General features: G+C 36.7%; 1 protein-coding gene across 2 annotated transcripts in view; it reads left to right on the top strand.

Moving 5' to 3' along the window:
• Positions 1-1,433: 1,433 nt before the first annotated feature.
• The window catches only part of SGCZ (sarcoglycan zeta), a 420,641-nt gene continuing 407,438 nt past the window's right edge, over positions 1,434-14,636 (top strand). For both annotated transcript variants that reach the window (XM_068971226.1, XM_068971225.1), the window contains exon 1: positions 1,434-1,628. In XM_068971226.1, coding sequence (XP_068827327.1) covers positions 1,434-1,628 — 195 coding nt within the window. The remainder of the gene's footprint in view (positions 1,629-14,636) is intronic.

Genomic DNA, 14,636 nt, shown 5'->3' with positions numbered 1-14,636 from the left:
AAAAAGAAAATGGGAAAAAGCCATATAACGTGGGGTTTCTGCATTTCTCAATATACAGTTCAACATTTTATTTAGTATAGGATTGATTCAATAAATATCATAAATTAATAATTTCACATTATATATTGGGACTAAACCAATAATTTTGATTCTTTATTAATGTGGTTTTTAATTGTTGTATGATTTATTCAGCAGTATTTCTGTTGATGTAGTCATTATTTATTGCATGCACAAGAAATCTGAGAAAAACCTAAAAAGAAAAAAATAAGCTGAGCAACTATTGTCCTATAGAAAATCATATTTTATAAAAATTAAAATTTCCATCCTCCAGGTGATGAATACATTGTTATGAAAATTGTACACCCAGTACATATGCATTAACATTTCTTATCCATTTATGTAGGTTGTATCAGACAGTAAATAATGTATTTGCTCTTCGAAAAAATTCATTTAACACCTAAATTTGTATACCACTAAAGAATATCATATCCTGTTTTCCAGAACTGACTTTTCCTAATATCAACATGTTATGTTACAGGATAGTGAATATGCAGAGATCAATTTTATACTGATATCTCATCAAAATGCAACCAAAATAAATAATCAACAAAGTTCTAAAAATATGTTTTAATTACATAGTTGCTTTCCAAGTGGCATTATTGGTAAAGAATCTGCCTGCCAATGCAGGAGACATAAGAGAGGTGGGTTTGATCCTCCCTGGGAAAATCTCCTGGAGGAGGAGTTGGCATCCCACTCCAATATTCTTGCCTGGAGAATCCCATGGACAGAGGAGCCTGGTGGGCTACAGTCCGTAGGTTAACAAAGAGTTAGACACAACTGAGCATCTGAGCACTGAGCACATCTATATAATTCTAAATAAAAGTGATTTTCTCTCCATAGGTTTTTCCAAACACACTGACTTTTTATTAAAGCACATAATAAAGCAGGATAATTATATCCTGCGTTTTTAGATAAAGTCCCCAAAATGCATTATGATACAGTTGGCCTGTCTACTACAAAAATGGTGAAACTTATTCCAAGAGTAGCACAGCTGATCATAAAGTTGCTGGGTTTTAGGCAAATGGAAGTAGAGCTGAGAATCTTCACAGATTCCTGAGAGAAAAGCTAGTGTTAAGATTGGGCAAATCCCACTGGAAATACTGTATCTTAGAGATATAGTATCTAAGAATGTTAAAAATCTTAGAATGTTGTATTTTAGAGATATAACAGGGAGTTAAATAACTCCAAAAATCAAAACCGATGATAAGAATTTGAAGGGTTTGCAACCTTGTAATGTTAATTAAACAAATTAATTAATTTTCATTACTCATCTTAATGAGGACCCACTGCCCATTATTCTTAGATATGTTGTGCCTTTTGATTTAACGAGTCATTGACTTTATCTTTGAATGCTTCTTTTCCTTTTTTCTCAGATGACGCGAGAACAATACATACTAGCAACACAACAGAATAACCTACCAAAGGCTGAGAACGCACAGCTTTACCCAGTGGGAATTTATGGATGGCGAAAGAGGTGCTTATACTTCTTTGTCCTTCTGCTGTTGGTTACCATGATAGTTAACTTAGCCATGACAATTTGGATTTTGAAAGTGATGAACTTCACTGTGGTAAGTACCACCATGATTTAATAACTATTGCTTTGGTTCAAGGAAGATATAGATTTATTAGTTTTTAATTGAAAGTTATTCATCTTAATCTTTACAAGTTTGTCTTGGAATTTTGAAGACTGTCATGTGATATTTTATGACTGCATTCAATGTAATTATAATACACGTATATTACTACCTGCCATTTGAGAGTGGAGGGTGTGGAGCAGGAGACAGCATAGTATATTGATTTATTAGGATGTTAGAAAACTTTTAATTGATCAGCATGAATTGCTTGCTAAACCTGGGAGTCTAAGAAATTAGTCTGCTTTTAGAAACAATATTTCACATTAAAACTAATATTGTAAATCATAAGTTCCTTGGAAATACTTTATATACCACTCTATATTTGCTTTTTAGATAATATACTGCATGGTCAAATCTAAACCTTGAAATTTTCCTGGGCTGCGTGGAACAATGTCTATAATTATCATCAGATGGGAATCTTACCTTATCAGAGAGCATGGTATCTTATTTTATCAGATACCATCTTTTATGGTAAATAAAAGATAAACTAGAAATTAAATTGCTATCTTATGAAAATTAATAATTAGCCAAACCATTATATAATCCATAGATGAATTTTGCCTGAGTCTTGACTATGAACAGTAAACCTCTGAGGATATCTTATCCATTCTGCAGATAAGACAAAATTAGCTGTTTCCACAAAATCTAGTTTAGCCCATTTCATGTTTACTGGCTAAATTCTTAAATTTCTCTACTCTGCCTTTAAACCATTTTGCCTTTGCTTAGAGACTTCAGATATCTTCACATCCAAGCAGGTATATTTCTTTGCTGACCAAATTGCTATTATTCTTTAGAACTCTGTATCCTCAGGGGTGCAGGTAAAGCTGGCTATTTAACTTCACTGATCTTCCTATGTGGGGCTGCCTTAAAGAAACAACAACAACAACAACAAAAAAAAAACAACTCTGCTGTGTATTGATTTAGCAAGAGTAGTTTCTTTCTGACTTCACTAATACCTAATTCTAACTAGAAATAGAATCTCAAAAGAGAAAATGAGTTCAGCATCTGTCCACAGTGTAGGGCACTGCGGTTGTGTGCAGTAGGAGCCTGGGGGGCAGGTGGCGTAAGCTTCCAAAGAGGAAACAGTAAAATTCTGCAAATCATGATAAAACAGCATATGCTCACGAAGAAAAAAGAGCTGAGCAAAGGTTTCCATTTTTTTCCAATACAGTGCACTTTTTGAAAGGTGCGCCTGCAAGAAAAGAAATGAAAGACAAAGAGGTGGGCAGGATTAATGTGTTTTAGGATTGGAGAAAATAAGTGCTTCCTAGACATGCATGCAAGTTCAGTGTTGCTGATCAAGGCCTGTGAGCCTGTGGATAGCTAGAAGTGGAGTTGGAGGCTGCTAGCAGAATGACAGCTTTATGAGGCTCTGGTAACACATTTGAACCATTATGGAGCTGTCTCAGGAGCTGCCTCATCCCCGTACCCACCCCCCTCCTCCGGGGGGAAAAAAACAACCTTGTGAGTATTTGACACTCACTAGCTCTACCTGTAGAGCTCTACCTGCCGGAGAAGGCAATGGCACCCACTCCAGTCCTCCTGCCTGGAAAATCCCACGGACAGAGGAGCCTGGTGGGCTGCAGTCCATGGGGTCGCTAAGAGTCGGACATGACTGAGCAACTTCACTTTCACTTTCACTTCCATGCAGTGGAGAAGGAAATGGCAACCCACTCCAGTGTTCTTGCCTGGAGAATCCTAGGGACGGGGGAGCCTGGTGGGCTGTCTATGGAGTCGCAGAGTCGGACACGACTGAAGCGACTTAGCAGTAGCAGCAGCAGCTCTACCTGTAGTCTTTTTGTTCTTCTGAGCTCTTCTCCTATGTTTACTTAATCATTATCTGGGCTTCATTTACAATTCATATATCACACAGTATGGACAATGTATACACCCCTGCAGATTTTTTTATGCTCTTTTTTTTAGTTTATTTTTTTATTGAAGGATGATTGCTTTACAGAATTTTGTTGTTTTCTGTCAAACCTCAACATGAATCAGCCATAGGTATACATATATCTCCTCCCTTTTGAAACTCCCTCCCATCTCCCGCCCCATCCCACCCCTCTAGATTGACACAGAGCCCTTGTTTGAGTTTCCTGGGCCATACAGCAAATTCCCCATTGGCTATCTATTTTACATATGATAATGTAAGTTTCCATGTTACACTTTCCGTACATCTCACCCTCTCCTCCCAGTTGCTAATAGCAACTTCTTCAACATCATTTTTCTTAAAAAACTGTTTGTTTTTTTTCCTTAGAGGAAGAGTAGAATTTTCTCCAAGTCTTAGAGTTTTTAACCATTATTTTTCTCCATTAAAAGACATCTTTTAAAAGTTCATGAAAAATAGGATCAACTTTCTCACCTTAGGGAGTCTTGATTCTATGCAGTGACCAGGCTGCAGGAATTTTGAGATGTACATTTCTGAAGCATGTTTAAATTAATTAAGGAAATAAACTTAAATGAGTGATTACATGGCTTCATGCATCAGCCTCCCAATACCTTGCCACATGCTGAGGCCAAAGCTGGTAAGCCAATCAAGGAAAATAATTGAAACAGTCATCTCTGTCCTCAGGATCCACACAGGCCGTCTCTGTTACCTATGGAGCTATTTAATTTGAACCCCAGCTGGCCAAAATGTAAATGTCAACATATTCCTTGGGATAATGAAAAGGAGTTTATTTCTATAGGAGTCTTGGCTTTTATTTGAGGCATATCTTTCTCTTCTTATTTCTTAAATCACGTTTTATTTTTTATAATCAAAACAGAAGGCTATCCTTCCTTTAGCTATGTAAGCTATTTATGCATATCTGAAACAAATGGAAATATAAGGTTGTAATTATTGTTTCAAGATAATTTTTGTAAAGTAACATACTCTATCCATGCAGTGACTCATAATGGTTTAGAAAAAATCCAAATTACTAAAGTATATGCAGATTTTAGCAGTCCTGAATACTATACATTAGATTAAGTTATATGTAGTTGAAAAGTGAAATAATTTGTAATCATCTTACATTAGATCAGTAAAAAAATAAAATCAATTTAATGTTTTCACTGGTACATTAGGAGTACATCTATTTCTAGCATGAATACCGAAAACCACTTGCCTTACTATAGTAAGAAATAGTAAATAGTGTGTAAGTTGTTTGGGGAGTGTTATTGATCTGCACAAAATGTATTTCACTTTCATTATAACTGTTGCCATCTAATACATGAAAATATGTGGCTGTTAACATCTTTTATTTGAGCAAACTGGGCATGCTATTGCTATCAAAATATTGTGTTTTCAGCACAGCAGGTGTAGCTGCCAACCTGTTTTATGGTGCATCTTGGAGTCCATCATTATGGCCAGTATTACACATGATCTCTATGGCTGATACGACCTTATTCTGTTTTTCATTTTGTGGAAAATAATATCACTTTGCTATTGAGATACCCAGCTGCAGAGAATCAAGACAAAGGAAATGACTTTATACTACAGGGTGAAAAACTGAGGAGAGATAGAAACAATCATTTCCTGGCTATGAGAGTTGATGAGTGTAGGCATGAGTTGAAGGGAGAGATTCTGAAACATCATTCTCTCAAGATCAGTATAACCCAATTATATGCTTTTGTTGTCGCTGTTTGGTTGTTTATTATCTTTGTGATTCAATATAATGGACTAATCCAGCAGACCTATCAAACCAGGCATTCTGCCCAGGCAATAGTCTTTTCTTGGTTCAAGTGTTCACAGTAAGTGAATTAGCGCTATATTTGAAAATTGAAAATGAATATAATAATGAAGTATCCTTTTTAGTCACGAGAGTACTAAGTAAAAGTTGGTGGCATCCAACTGCAACTTGATTTGATTAGACACATTAACTCACCAGCAAAAGAAAGCATGGGCATGTTAAGTGCCGTTTACGAGTGAAGATGAAGAGGAAAGTCACGAATGTTGTGACTGAAAAGTCAAGAGTACCCAGATGTGGAGAATAACTGAAACAATCAGTTAGTTGAATAAATTAGAAAAAAAAATTCTTAGGGACTTGTATGATGAGTGGGATGAATGTTGGATGAAAGAAAATCCCAGGAAAGGAGCTGGGACATTTTTAGTTCAACCACCCATATGTTTCTAGCATTCTCTCTACACCATTCCCTCCATTTGGTCACTCAGTATCTGCTCAAACCCTCATTTGGATGATAAGCAAACCATCCCATTAAATGACTGGATAGTTTTGTTGTTATTTGATATCTTGATATCTTGTTGCAATCTCCCTGTCTATAACTCCAATCACAGGATCCTAATTCCTTTCTTTGGATCTGACACTAATTTATCAATTAATTTATCAAGACCACAGTATGTTATAGTACACACACATAAATACACAAATAGACACACACACATATATCCACGAATACATGTATACAAACACACTTACACATATATACACTTATTTACATAGAGAGGGAAATGTCAACCCATTCCAGTATTCTTGCCTGGGAAATCCCATGGATAGAGGAGCCTGATGGCTACAGTCCGTGAGGTTGCAGTGAGTCAGACATGACTGAGCATGTAGTCACAGACACATATAAACATCAAGGATAGATAGATCCTGAGTCATATTGTATTTTAATGTCTAAAAATGCAGATATGTGAGAGACATTCTTATGCAATTCCTTTGGTTTCTTTAGTTGCCACATACTTTTTTTATTTCAAATATTTTCTTTATTATCTATTTAAAAGTATATATTTAGAAGATGATCAACCTTTTTATATCTTTCTGTTTATGGCTGTTGGCTGTGGAGTCACTATCTTTTATCATACTTTCTTTTCTTTTAGTGTGCCTTTCTATAGTTGATATTGCATACAATGATATATTTATTTTTTTTAAAACAAGCTAAAAAATAACAGTTTAATATAAACTATTTTCAAGGCACTGTCATTGAAACAGATGTAACTGATACACACTATTTATGAGGACTTTACACACTGCTTGAAAAATATACAGTAACTTTTAAAATGTTAATACAACAGAAAAGTATTTTTTATATTTCAATATGATTAAAAATTTAACAACAGCATTTTATGAATCAGGAAAATTATATGAAATTCAATTTCCTGTTTTTTTTTAAAGTTTATTTTATTGAAGGATATTTGATTTATAATGTTAATTTCTGCTGTACAGTGAAGTGATTCACTTATACATGTGTATATATATTCTTTTTCATATATTTTAAAATTTTAGTTTATTAAGGACAGATAGAATTTTTAATGTGTCATTCTGGATTATTTTTAATTTTTATTTTTACTTTATTTTGCTTTACAATACTGTATTGGTTTTGCCATACATTGACATGAATCCGCCACAGGTGTACATGAGTTCCCAATCCTGAACCGCCCTCCCACCTCCCACCCCATATCATCTCTCTGGATCATCCCCGTGCACCAGCCCCAAGCATCCTGCACAGGGATGATCCAGAGAGACAATGCTATATTTAAATTTCCACTTACTGACTTTTTTAAAGCTAAATATCTTTAATGACAATTTGGGGGAAATATGAAATACTGTATTTTTTCTGAGTCCTAAATCCTGTGCTCCTTCTAATACTTTAGTAAATGACACAGCACATAACCCCATCTCACCCTTGTGACCATTTTCTCATACTTTATCATCATCATTAACCAAGTGATATTTTCTCCATAGCCATTTGCAATCTACCTGAGATGGCTAAGGTATGTTGCAACATGCTGTCATTTGTTAGTGTGTCCATCTACAGACTTGCTACCCCCACAATTTTCTTCATTTCACTTTCTAATAGAACCATTACTTTGGAATGAATTTTTTCATCTCCATGTATCCAGCCAGTTCTTATATTTATAAAAGTTGTGTCCTCATCCTATATGCATTTTATTTCCTACCCTGAACCTATGGATATAGATAGACTTACATGAAGCTTGGGCTTCCCAGGTGGCACTAGTGGTAAAGAATCTACCCGCCAGTGCAGGAGACATAAGAGACGTGGGTTCCATCCCTGGGTTGGGAAAATCCCCTGGAGGAGGGCATGGCAACCAGTCCATAGAGTCGCAAAGAATCAACATGACTGAAGTGACTTAGCACACATGCATATGTGAAGCTTAAATATGAAATAGCCACATTTCATTCATTCTTAACTGCTTGTTTATCCTCATGTTAGTGTGTTTATTACCAAATGGTTTCTTTTTATATGACCTTGTTTACTGTCTGTTACCCTCTCCACAGATGGAATATAAGTTCCATGAGGCCTAGGGTTTTGATGCTTTTTTTCACTACTGTATTCCCAAGGCAGAGCATGATGCCTTCCAGATGATTAGCCCTTCATAAATGTTTGTGGGTAAATATCCATCTTTAATGTTACCTGCACTGAAAAACTACTAGCTCTTCATTTCACTAAGGTTTGTGCCTTTCCATAGGCCCAGCTTGAGCACAGGGAATGCTTCATAGTCCATGCAGTGATTTTTATTTACTTCTACATTGAAAAAGCAGTTTTGTATTCCGAATACCAAGTTTAATGATTCCTGGTAGCACCTGCACTTAAGACCTAACATATTCCAGGAAAGCAGGCCCAAACTTGATTACCTACATCAGTAGTACAGAGAGCTCCCATTATTAACACTTTTATTTATTTAATGTAAAATATATTCTTACCCCAAAAATATATACAATATGTATTTAAGGCTCAAATGGTAATATTGATAACAATAATAAATGTTGAAATGAACACCTGTGCCACATCCCTTAGTTGGAAAAATAAACTTTACCAATATCTCCTCAGTTCAGTTCACTTCAGTCACCCAGTAGTGTCTGACTCTTTGCAACCCCACGAATTGCAGCACACCAGGCCTCCCTGTCTATCACCAACTCCTGGAGTTCACTCAGACTCACGTCCATCGAGTCCGTGATGCCATCCAGCCATCTCATCCTCTGTCGTCCCCTTCTCCTCCTGCCCTAATCCCTCCCAGCATCAAAGTCTTTTCCAATGAGTCAACTCTTCGCATGAGGTGGCCAAAGTACTGGAGTTTCAGCTTTAGCATCATTCCTTCCAAAGAAATCCCAGGGCTGATCTCCTTGCAGTCCAAGGGACTTTCAAGAGTCTTCTCCAACACCACAGTTCAAAAGCATCAATTCTTCGGCGCTCAGCTTTTTTCACAGTCGAACTCTCACATCCATACATGACCACAGGAAAAACCATAGCCTTGACTAGATGGACCTTTGTTGCCAAAGTAATGTCTCTGCTTTTCAATATGTTATCTAGGTTGGTCATAACTTTTTTTCCAAGGAGTAAGCGTCTTTTAATTTCATGGCTGCAGTCACCATCTGCAGTGATTTTGGAGCCTAAAAAAATAAAGTCTGACACTGTTTCCACTGTTTCCCCATCTATTTCCCATGAAGTGATGGGACTAGATGCCATGATCTTCATTTCCTGAATGTTGATCTTTAAGCCAACTTTTTCACTCTCCTCTTTCCTAACTCTATCTATATAGGACCACATTTTTTATTGTTGTTGTTACTTTATTTAGTTCATGTGAGTGCATGTATATGTGTAAACCTCAAACACTATATTGTTTTTAAGTCAACAATCTATTTGTGAGGTTTATCCCTGTTAATGTTTATTCCCACAGTTTATTTACTGCTATAAATTTCATTATTAATATAACTGACTTATTTATCAATTTTCCTTGAGTTGCTTCATAAGTTTTTTTGTTGTTTAATTTGCTCTCACAAACAGTGATGCTAAGAACATTTTTGTATATTGATAAGTGTGATTGCACTTGTACAAGAGTTTTTCTAGGTTCTAGAGTTTAGAGTGGATCTCTAGAAATATTGGCTTTTAATGTCAAATTTTATCCCTAACGTGATGGGATCGGTTGATACCACACTAGCAACCTATAAGGGTTTCTTTTGTTCTCCTTTTTAAAAATTTTTTAACACCAATTTTGTATTGGGGTATAGCCGATTAACAATGTCGTGGTTCTTTTGTTCTCCTAAACAATAACAGAGAGCTGCCAGCTAAGCTAAACCCCTGCCTCTTAAGCCAGAAATCTGACAGCCAGCTATTTCATGTAGACCCTGTTTAATTAGTTGGTTTGTTTATTAATTTAGGTATCCCTTTCTGGCAGATCTATCCATACATGTATTTTTAGTCATATATGTTATCTCCGTGGTGTTGTTTTCATTATATAATTATGGTTCATCTAAATGGGTACTGTCTCCTCCACTGGCTTTCCCGAAGTCCCATAATGTGGGGATCCCTCAAGGAGCAGAATCGGGTCTTATTATCTCATTTATCCTGTTATCTTTTCCGGGCACATAGTGGGTAGTACATTTTGGTTGACCATTTATAATTCTTAAAGGTCTAGATTCACTTTCAGTAGAAAGTGAAGTCGCTCAGTCATGTCCGACTTTTTGTGACCCCATAGACTGTAGCCCACCAGGCTCTTCCGTCCATGGGATTTTCCAGGCAAGAGTACTGGAGTGGGTTGCCATTTCCTTCTCCAGAGGATCTTCCTGACCCAGGGATCCAACCCGGGTCTCCCGCATTGTAGGCAGACACTTTTACCATCTGAGCCACCAGGGAATGTCTTGATTTTTCCACTAGTTCTTTCTGTAAAACTGCTTCAGATGCTGATGAGTTTCGATTTTCATGTGCGGGCTTTTTTTTTTTTTTTTGCTGAAATTTCACCCTCACTTAGTACCAGAATGGCATTGCTTGAGTCCTTTCACGTCATTCAGTCAAGCTGATCAGCCTCTCCTGATAAGAAGACATGCAGAGCACACTTTCTCCCAGAGTCCCAAAGCACTTAGGTAGGATAGTTTTTCAGTGAAACGATAGTCCTTTGAAGTTCCAATTACTAGCTCTTACTGACTCCATCAGTAATAACTACAGTAAAATCTCAGTCTTTTTTATTTTCATGAAGAAGAAAGAAAAAGCTTGGTTTTTTTTTTAATGTAAAATGCTCACTTCTGCACTATCCTACTTCATCTTTCTTGAGGCAAGGTCTATTAGTAATTAAGGATGGACAGGGAGGCCTGGCATGCTGCGATTCATGGGGTTGCAAAGAGTCGGACACGACTGAGCCAATGAACTGAACTGAACTGAACTGAACTGAAGGCTGGCAAGTACTTGTAATTTACTTGTAATTTACCACCAAACCCCAGACCCTCTGTGCCATCACTTATTACAATCCCTCTAGAAAAAGTAATTGGAACCTCATGTGTGAGAATCAGATAACTGTGTTTCCTGACTTCCAGCCTCTCTTGGGAAAGTGCCTGCTGCTGTGAAGCCTCAGCCTGCCCACCACAATCGACACACCTTCCTTGAAAGTCTCTTCATTTAACAGTTGAAATCAAGGGCATATGGAGATTTTTCTAGAGAAATCTGTTGACCCAACTTGGTCTCATATTTAGGATATTAGTGATTTCCTGAATTTACTTTTATTTAAAAAATACAAGATACAGCACACAAAATAAGCCCCCAGTGATTATAAATTAGTCTCCAGTTACTGAAAAAAAATGAAAGGGATGGATAACAGGAGAAAGTAGAAAAGGGGAGGAATTTTATTCAAATGGTCCACAGGGCAAAAGCAGGGATGTGGGTTTTTATTTGCATTTCTCACAGAGTTGCTATAAAAAATAGACTCAGAATCAGACTTTAAAAACTTCTGAAGCTCATGCTCTTTATAGCCAAGCTTATTCCTTTCAAAAACCTACAGATATATCACCATCTGCTTTGTGTATGCAACAATTTAAGAACATAATATGAGTTCATTTCTATAATCACAATTATTATATAACCAGGGAAATACCTTGAGTCTTACCACACATTGGTAAGATATTTTCCCATAAAAAATTGGTGTCAATAGTACCTCAGATTGCTGGTATTTCCAAAAACACCTCTCATCATCCATCAAGCAATGGTTAATAGAATGAACTTGGGACCAGACCTTTGCATCCAAATCCTGATTTTGCCACTGATTAGCTATATTACAGTTAATACATTATTTAAATTGTGGCTCAGTTTCCTACCCTGTAGAATGAGTGCAATGTTATTTTTATTAGACTGTTGTAAATATCAAAACAATGAAAATAATGGAAGTTCTTCAGAAATGCCTGTCATATCCTAACAGCTAAGACTTCACCATTATTATAATTATAACTCATATTTCTGCTATTCTGACTTCAGTTATCCCATACATTATCTGAGTTAATGATTCTATTAACATTGAGCATAACACAGTACTAGAAGCATAAGAGGATCCAAAAACACAGGTATTAACAAATAAAGTGTTTATAATCTTGTTTTTACTAATGATATGCATAAAGGTAAGAGCATGAGCTCTGAGACAGCCTGATCCCATTCTAACTCTAGTACTACTGCTTAGAAGGATGGTCTTGTGTGAGTCACTTAACTTCTCTAACTCCAGTTTCTTCATCTGCAAAATGGTCAATTAGTGTTAACCCACAGAGATATTAGAAGTAGTGAGTGAACTCGTACAGAAGTGCTTAACATAGAGCCTCAGAGTAAGTACTCAGGGCCAGCTATGTACAATGACAAACATTATTTCCATGCCTTATTAGTTATTCATAATGAGCTTTTTTATAGTGTACATTTTATCAGAAAAAATGTTTTATTTCCTTGGCATGATGGAAAGATAATAAAGACTTCTTTTGATATTCTAATTTCATGCTGTTATGTAAAATCTTTACCCAAAACTTTTAAGAGGAACAGTTCAGCTGTTAAACATTATCATGATTTGGATGACACCAAGATGTTTAGATTGAAAACTAGCATTACCTGAAAGAAACCCTACTGTTCTGTCTGAATGAAGCGTTAGTCTCTCAGTCATGTCCAGCCCTTTGTGACCCCATGAACTATAGCCCACCAGGCTCATCTCTCCGTGGAATTTTCCAGCCAAGAATACTGGAGTGGGTTGCCATTCCCTTCTCCAAGGGATCTTCTTGACCCAGGGATAGAACCTGGGTCTCCTGCATTGCAGGCAGATTCTTTACTGTCTGAGCCACCAGGGAAGCCATGTCTGAATGAGGGAGCTCATTTTCCAGAGAGACCTAATTTCATTTTGAACCATTTTGACAATTAAAGCACTTAAAAACTGACTGGAAGATAGAGTAAGATTTCTGTTCTTGATCCTAAATGCTCTGAGTTTCTTTAATGTTCCGAGTTTTAAATGATTACTTGATTGATACTGCATTCTAAATTATCTTTGTAACACCCTGAATTATAACCCTTAGGCTATAATCTTTAGATCCGAGAGTGATGTTGGAGATGCCTTGCAGCCGTATTTATTTAGCATCTGATTTGTATTCAGCCAGATTATATGCTTTATAGACCAGACCTTATTGAATTTCACAACACTGCAAAGTAAATATTATATCCCCTTTGGCAGTTGAAGACCCAGAGGTAAATTTCCCAAGGTCACACTGATGAGCAAGGATAGAACCTGGGGTTCTGCAGTTTTAAAGTTCATTCTCTTTCTGTCACCATTCATTGCATTAATGTTTTAACAAAATTCAGTTAAAATTAAATTAATTCAAAATTCTTCATTTAATAATTTACTTTCCTGTCTACTTTAGTGCATTCACACAGTACCATTAGATGTATAGCTATGACATCATTGCTTTTTAAGTACATTTAAAATTTGTTAGACAAGAGATACTCGATCACCGCAACTATTTTAATTTAAGGGGGAAATGTACCTAATCTCTCATAGTCAGTAATTAGAACAGTGAAAACTCCTCTGTAAGTTCCAGACATGACTATACTTTTGAGTTAGGCAAAACAAGTGTTCATTTTAATTTCTGGATAGAGTGATGATGCTTATTAATGGCACCTTTATAAAAGGGACAATGATATTCATAAAGGTTATTTTATCCCTGTGACTCCAATCTAGTCTTTGCCCTCATTAAACTGTATTTTGCTGAGGAGTAACTAATTGCTCATGATGAAAGACCCATTCTAAAGGTGATTTAGGATCATAGCTTTTGTCCACTATTCTGAGCTTCCATTTCCATTTTCCCAATTAATTCCTCAGTATGTGAATCAAGGTGCTCACTCCAAGCCAAGGTGAAGTGGGGTGCATAATTTCTGTGGCATGACGACCACTCCATGGGGGAGTGCCCTCAGTGGGAGCATGCCTGCTGGAAAACTATCCAGTCTGTTCCACCCCTCAATGTGATGTGTGTGGATTTATTACAGAATTTATGAGAGTGAATGCTATAGTTAATGTTGCAAGACTGCTTCCATTATAACCCTCTGTTTGTACCTCCTCATAATTTTCTGACAAATTGTCCCTCTCAGATGAAATCTTTCATGCTTAGTCTTATCCTAGCGGTACATTTTCTTTCCTTGCCTTTATAAAGAAAAATGTAGCCACTTTTTTTTTAAAATCCAAGTTCAAACAAGTACCAAGCAGTCATTCCTTTTACCGAATTAAAATACAAAAACAGAGACATAAGGTAAACCATGAGTTTTACATAGCATTGCTAAATTAAATACAGTTACATTAGAATGATGCGAAGAGTTGACTCATTGGAAAAGACTCTGATGCTGGGAGGGATTGGGGGCAGGAGGAGAAGGGGACGACCCAGGATGAGATGGCTGGATGGCATCACGGACTCCATGGACGTGAGTCTGAGTGAACTCCGGGAGATGGTGATGGACAAGGAGGCCTGGTGTGCTGCGATTCATGGGGTCGCAAAGAGTCGGACACGACTGAGCGACTGAACTGAACTGAGAATGCCAGGTATTTTGCAGGAGAAAAGAAAGAATTGAGAAAATGAGTCATTGAATAAAAAGTTATAGAAGTACAGGCTTATTAGTTCCTATGTTTATTAGAGTGTATAATAGTATAGAAAGATGGAAAGAATTTCATTCAGTGCCTGTTTTATACTGAGAAGCTGGAAGTTCAGAGAG

Source organism: Capricornis sumatraensis, chromosome 4 (genome assembly GCF_032405125.1).
Source record: "Capricornis sumatraensis isolate serow.1 chromosome 4, serow.2, whole genome shotgun sequence".
NCBI classification, from domain to species: Eukaryota; Metazoa; Chordata; class Mammalia; order Artiodactyla; family Bovidae; genus Capricornis; species Capricornis sumatraensis.
This window is presented reverse-complemented; position numbering and strand designations above follow the sequence as displayed.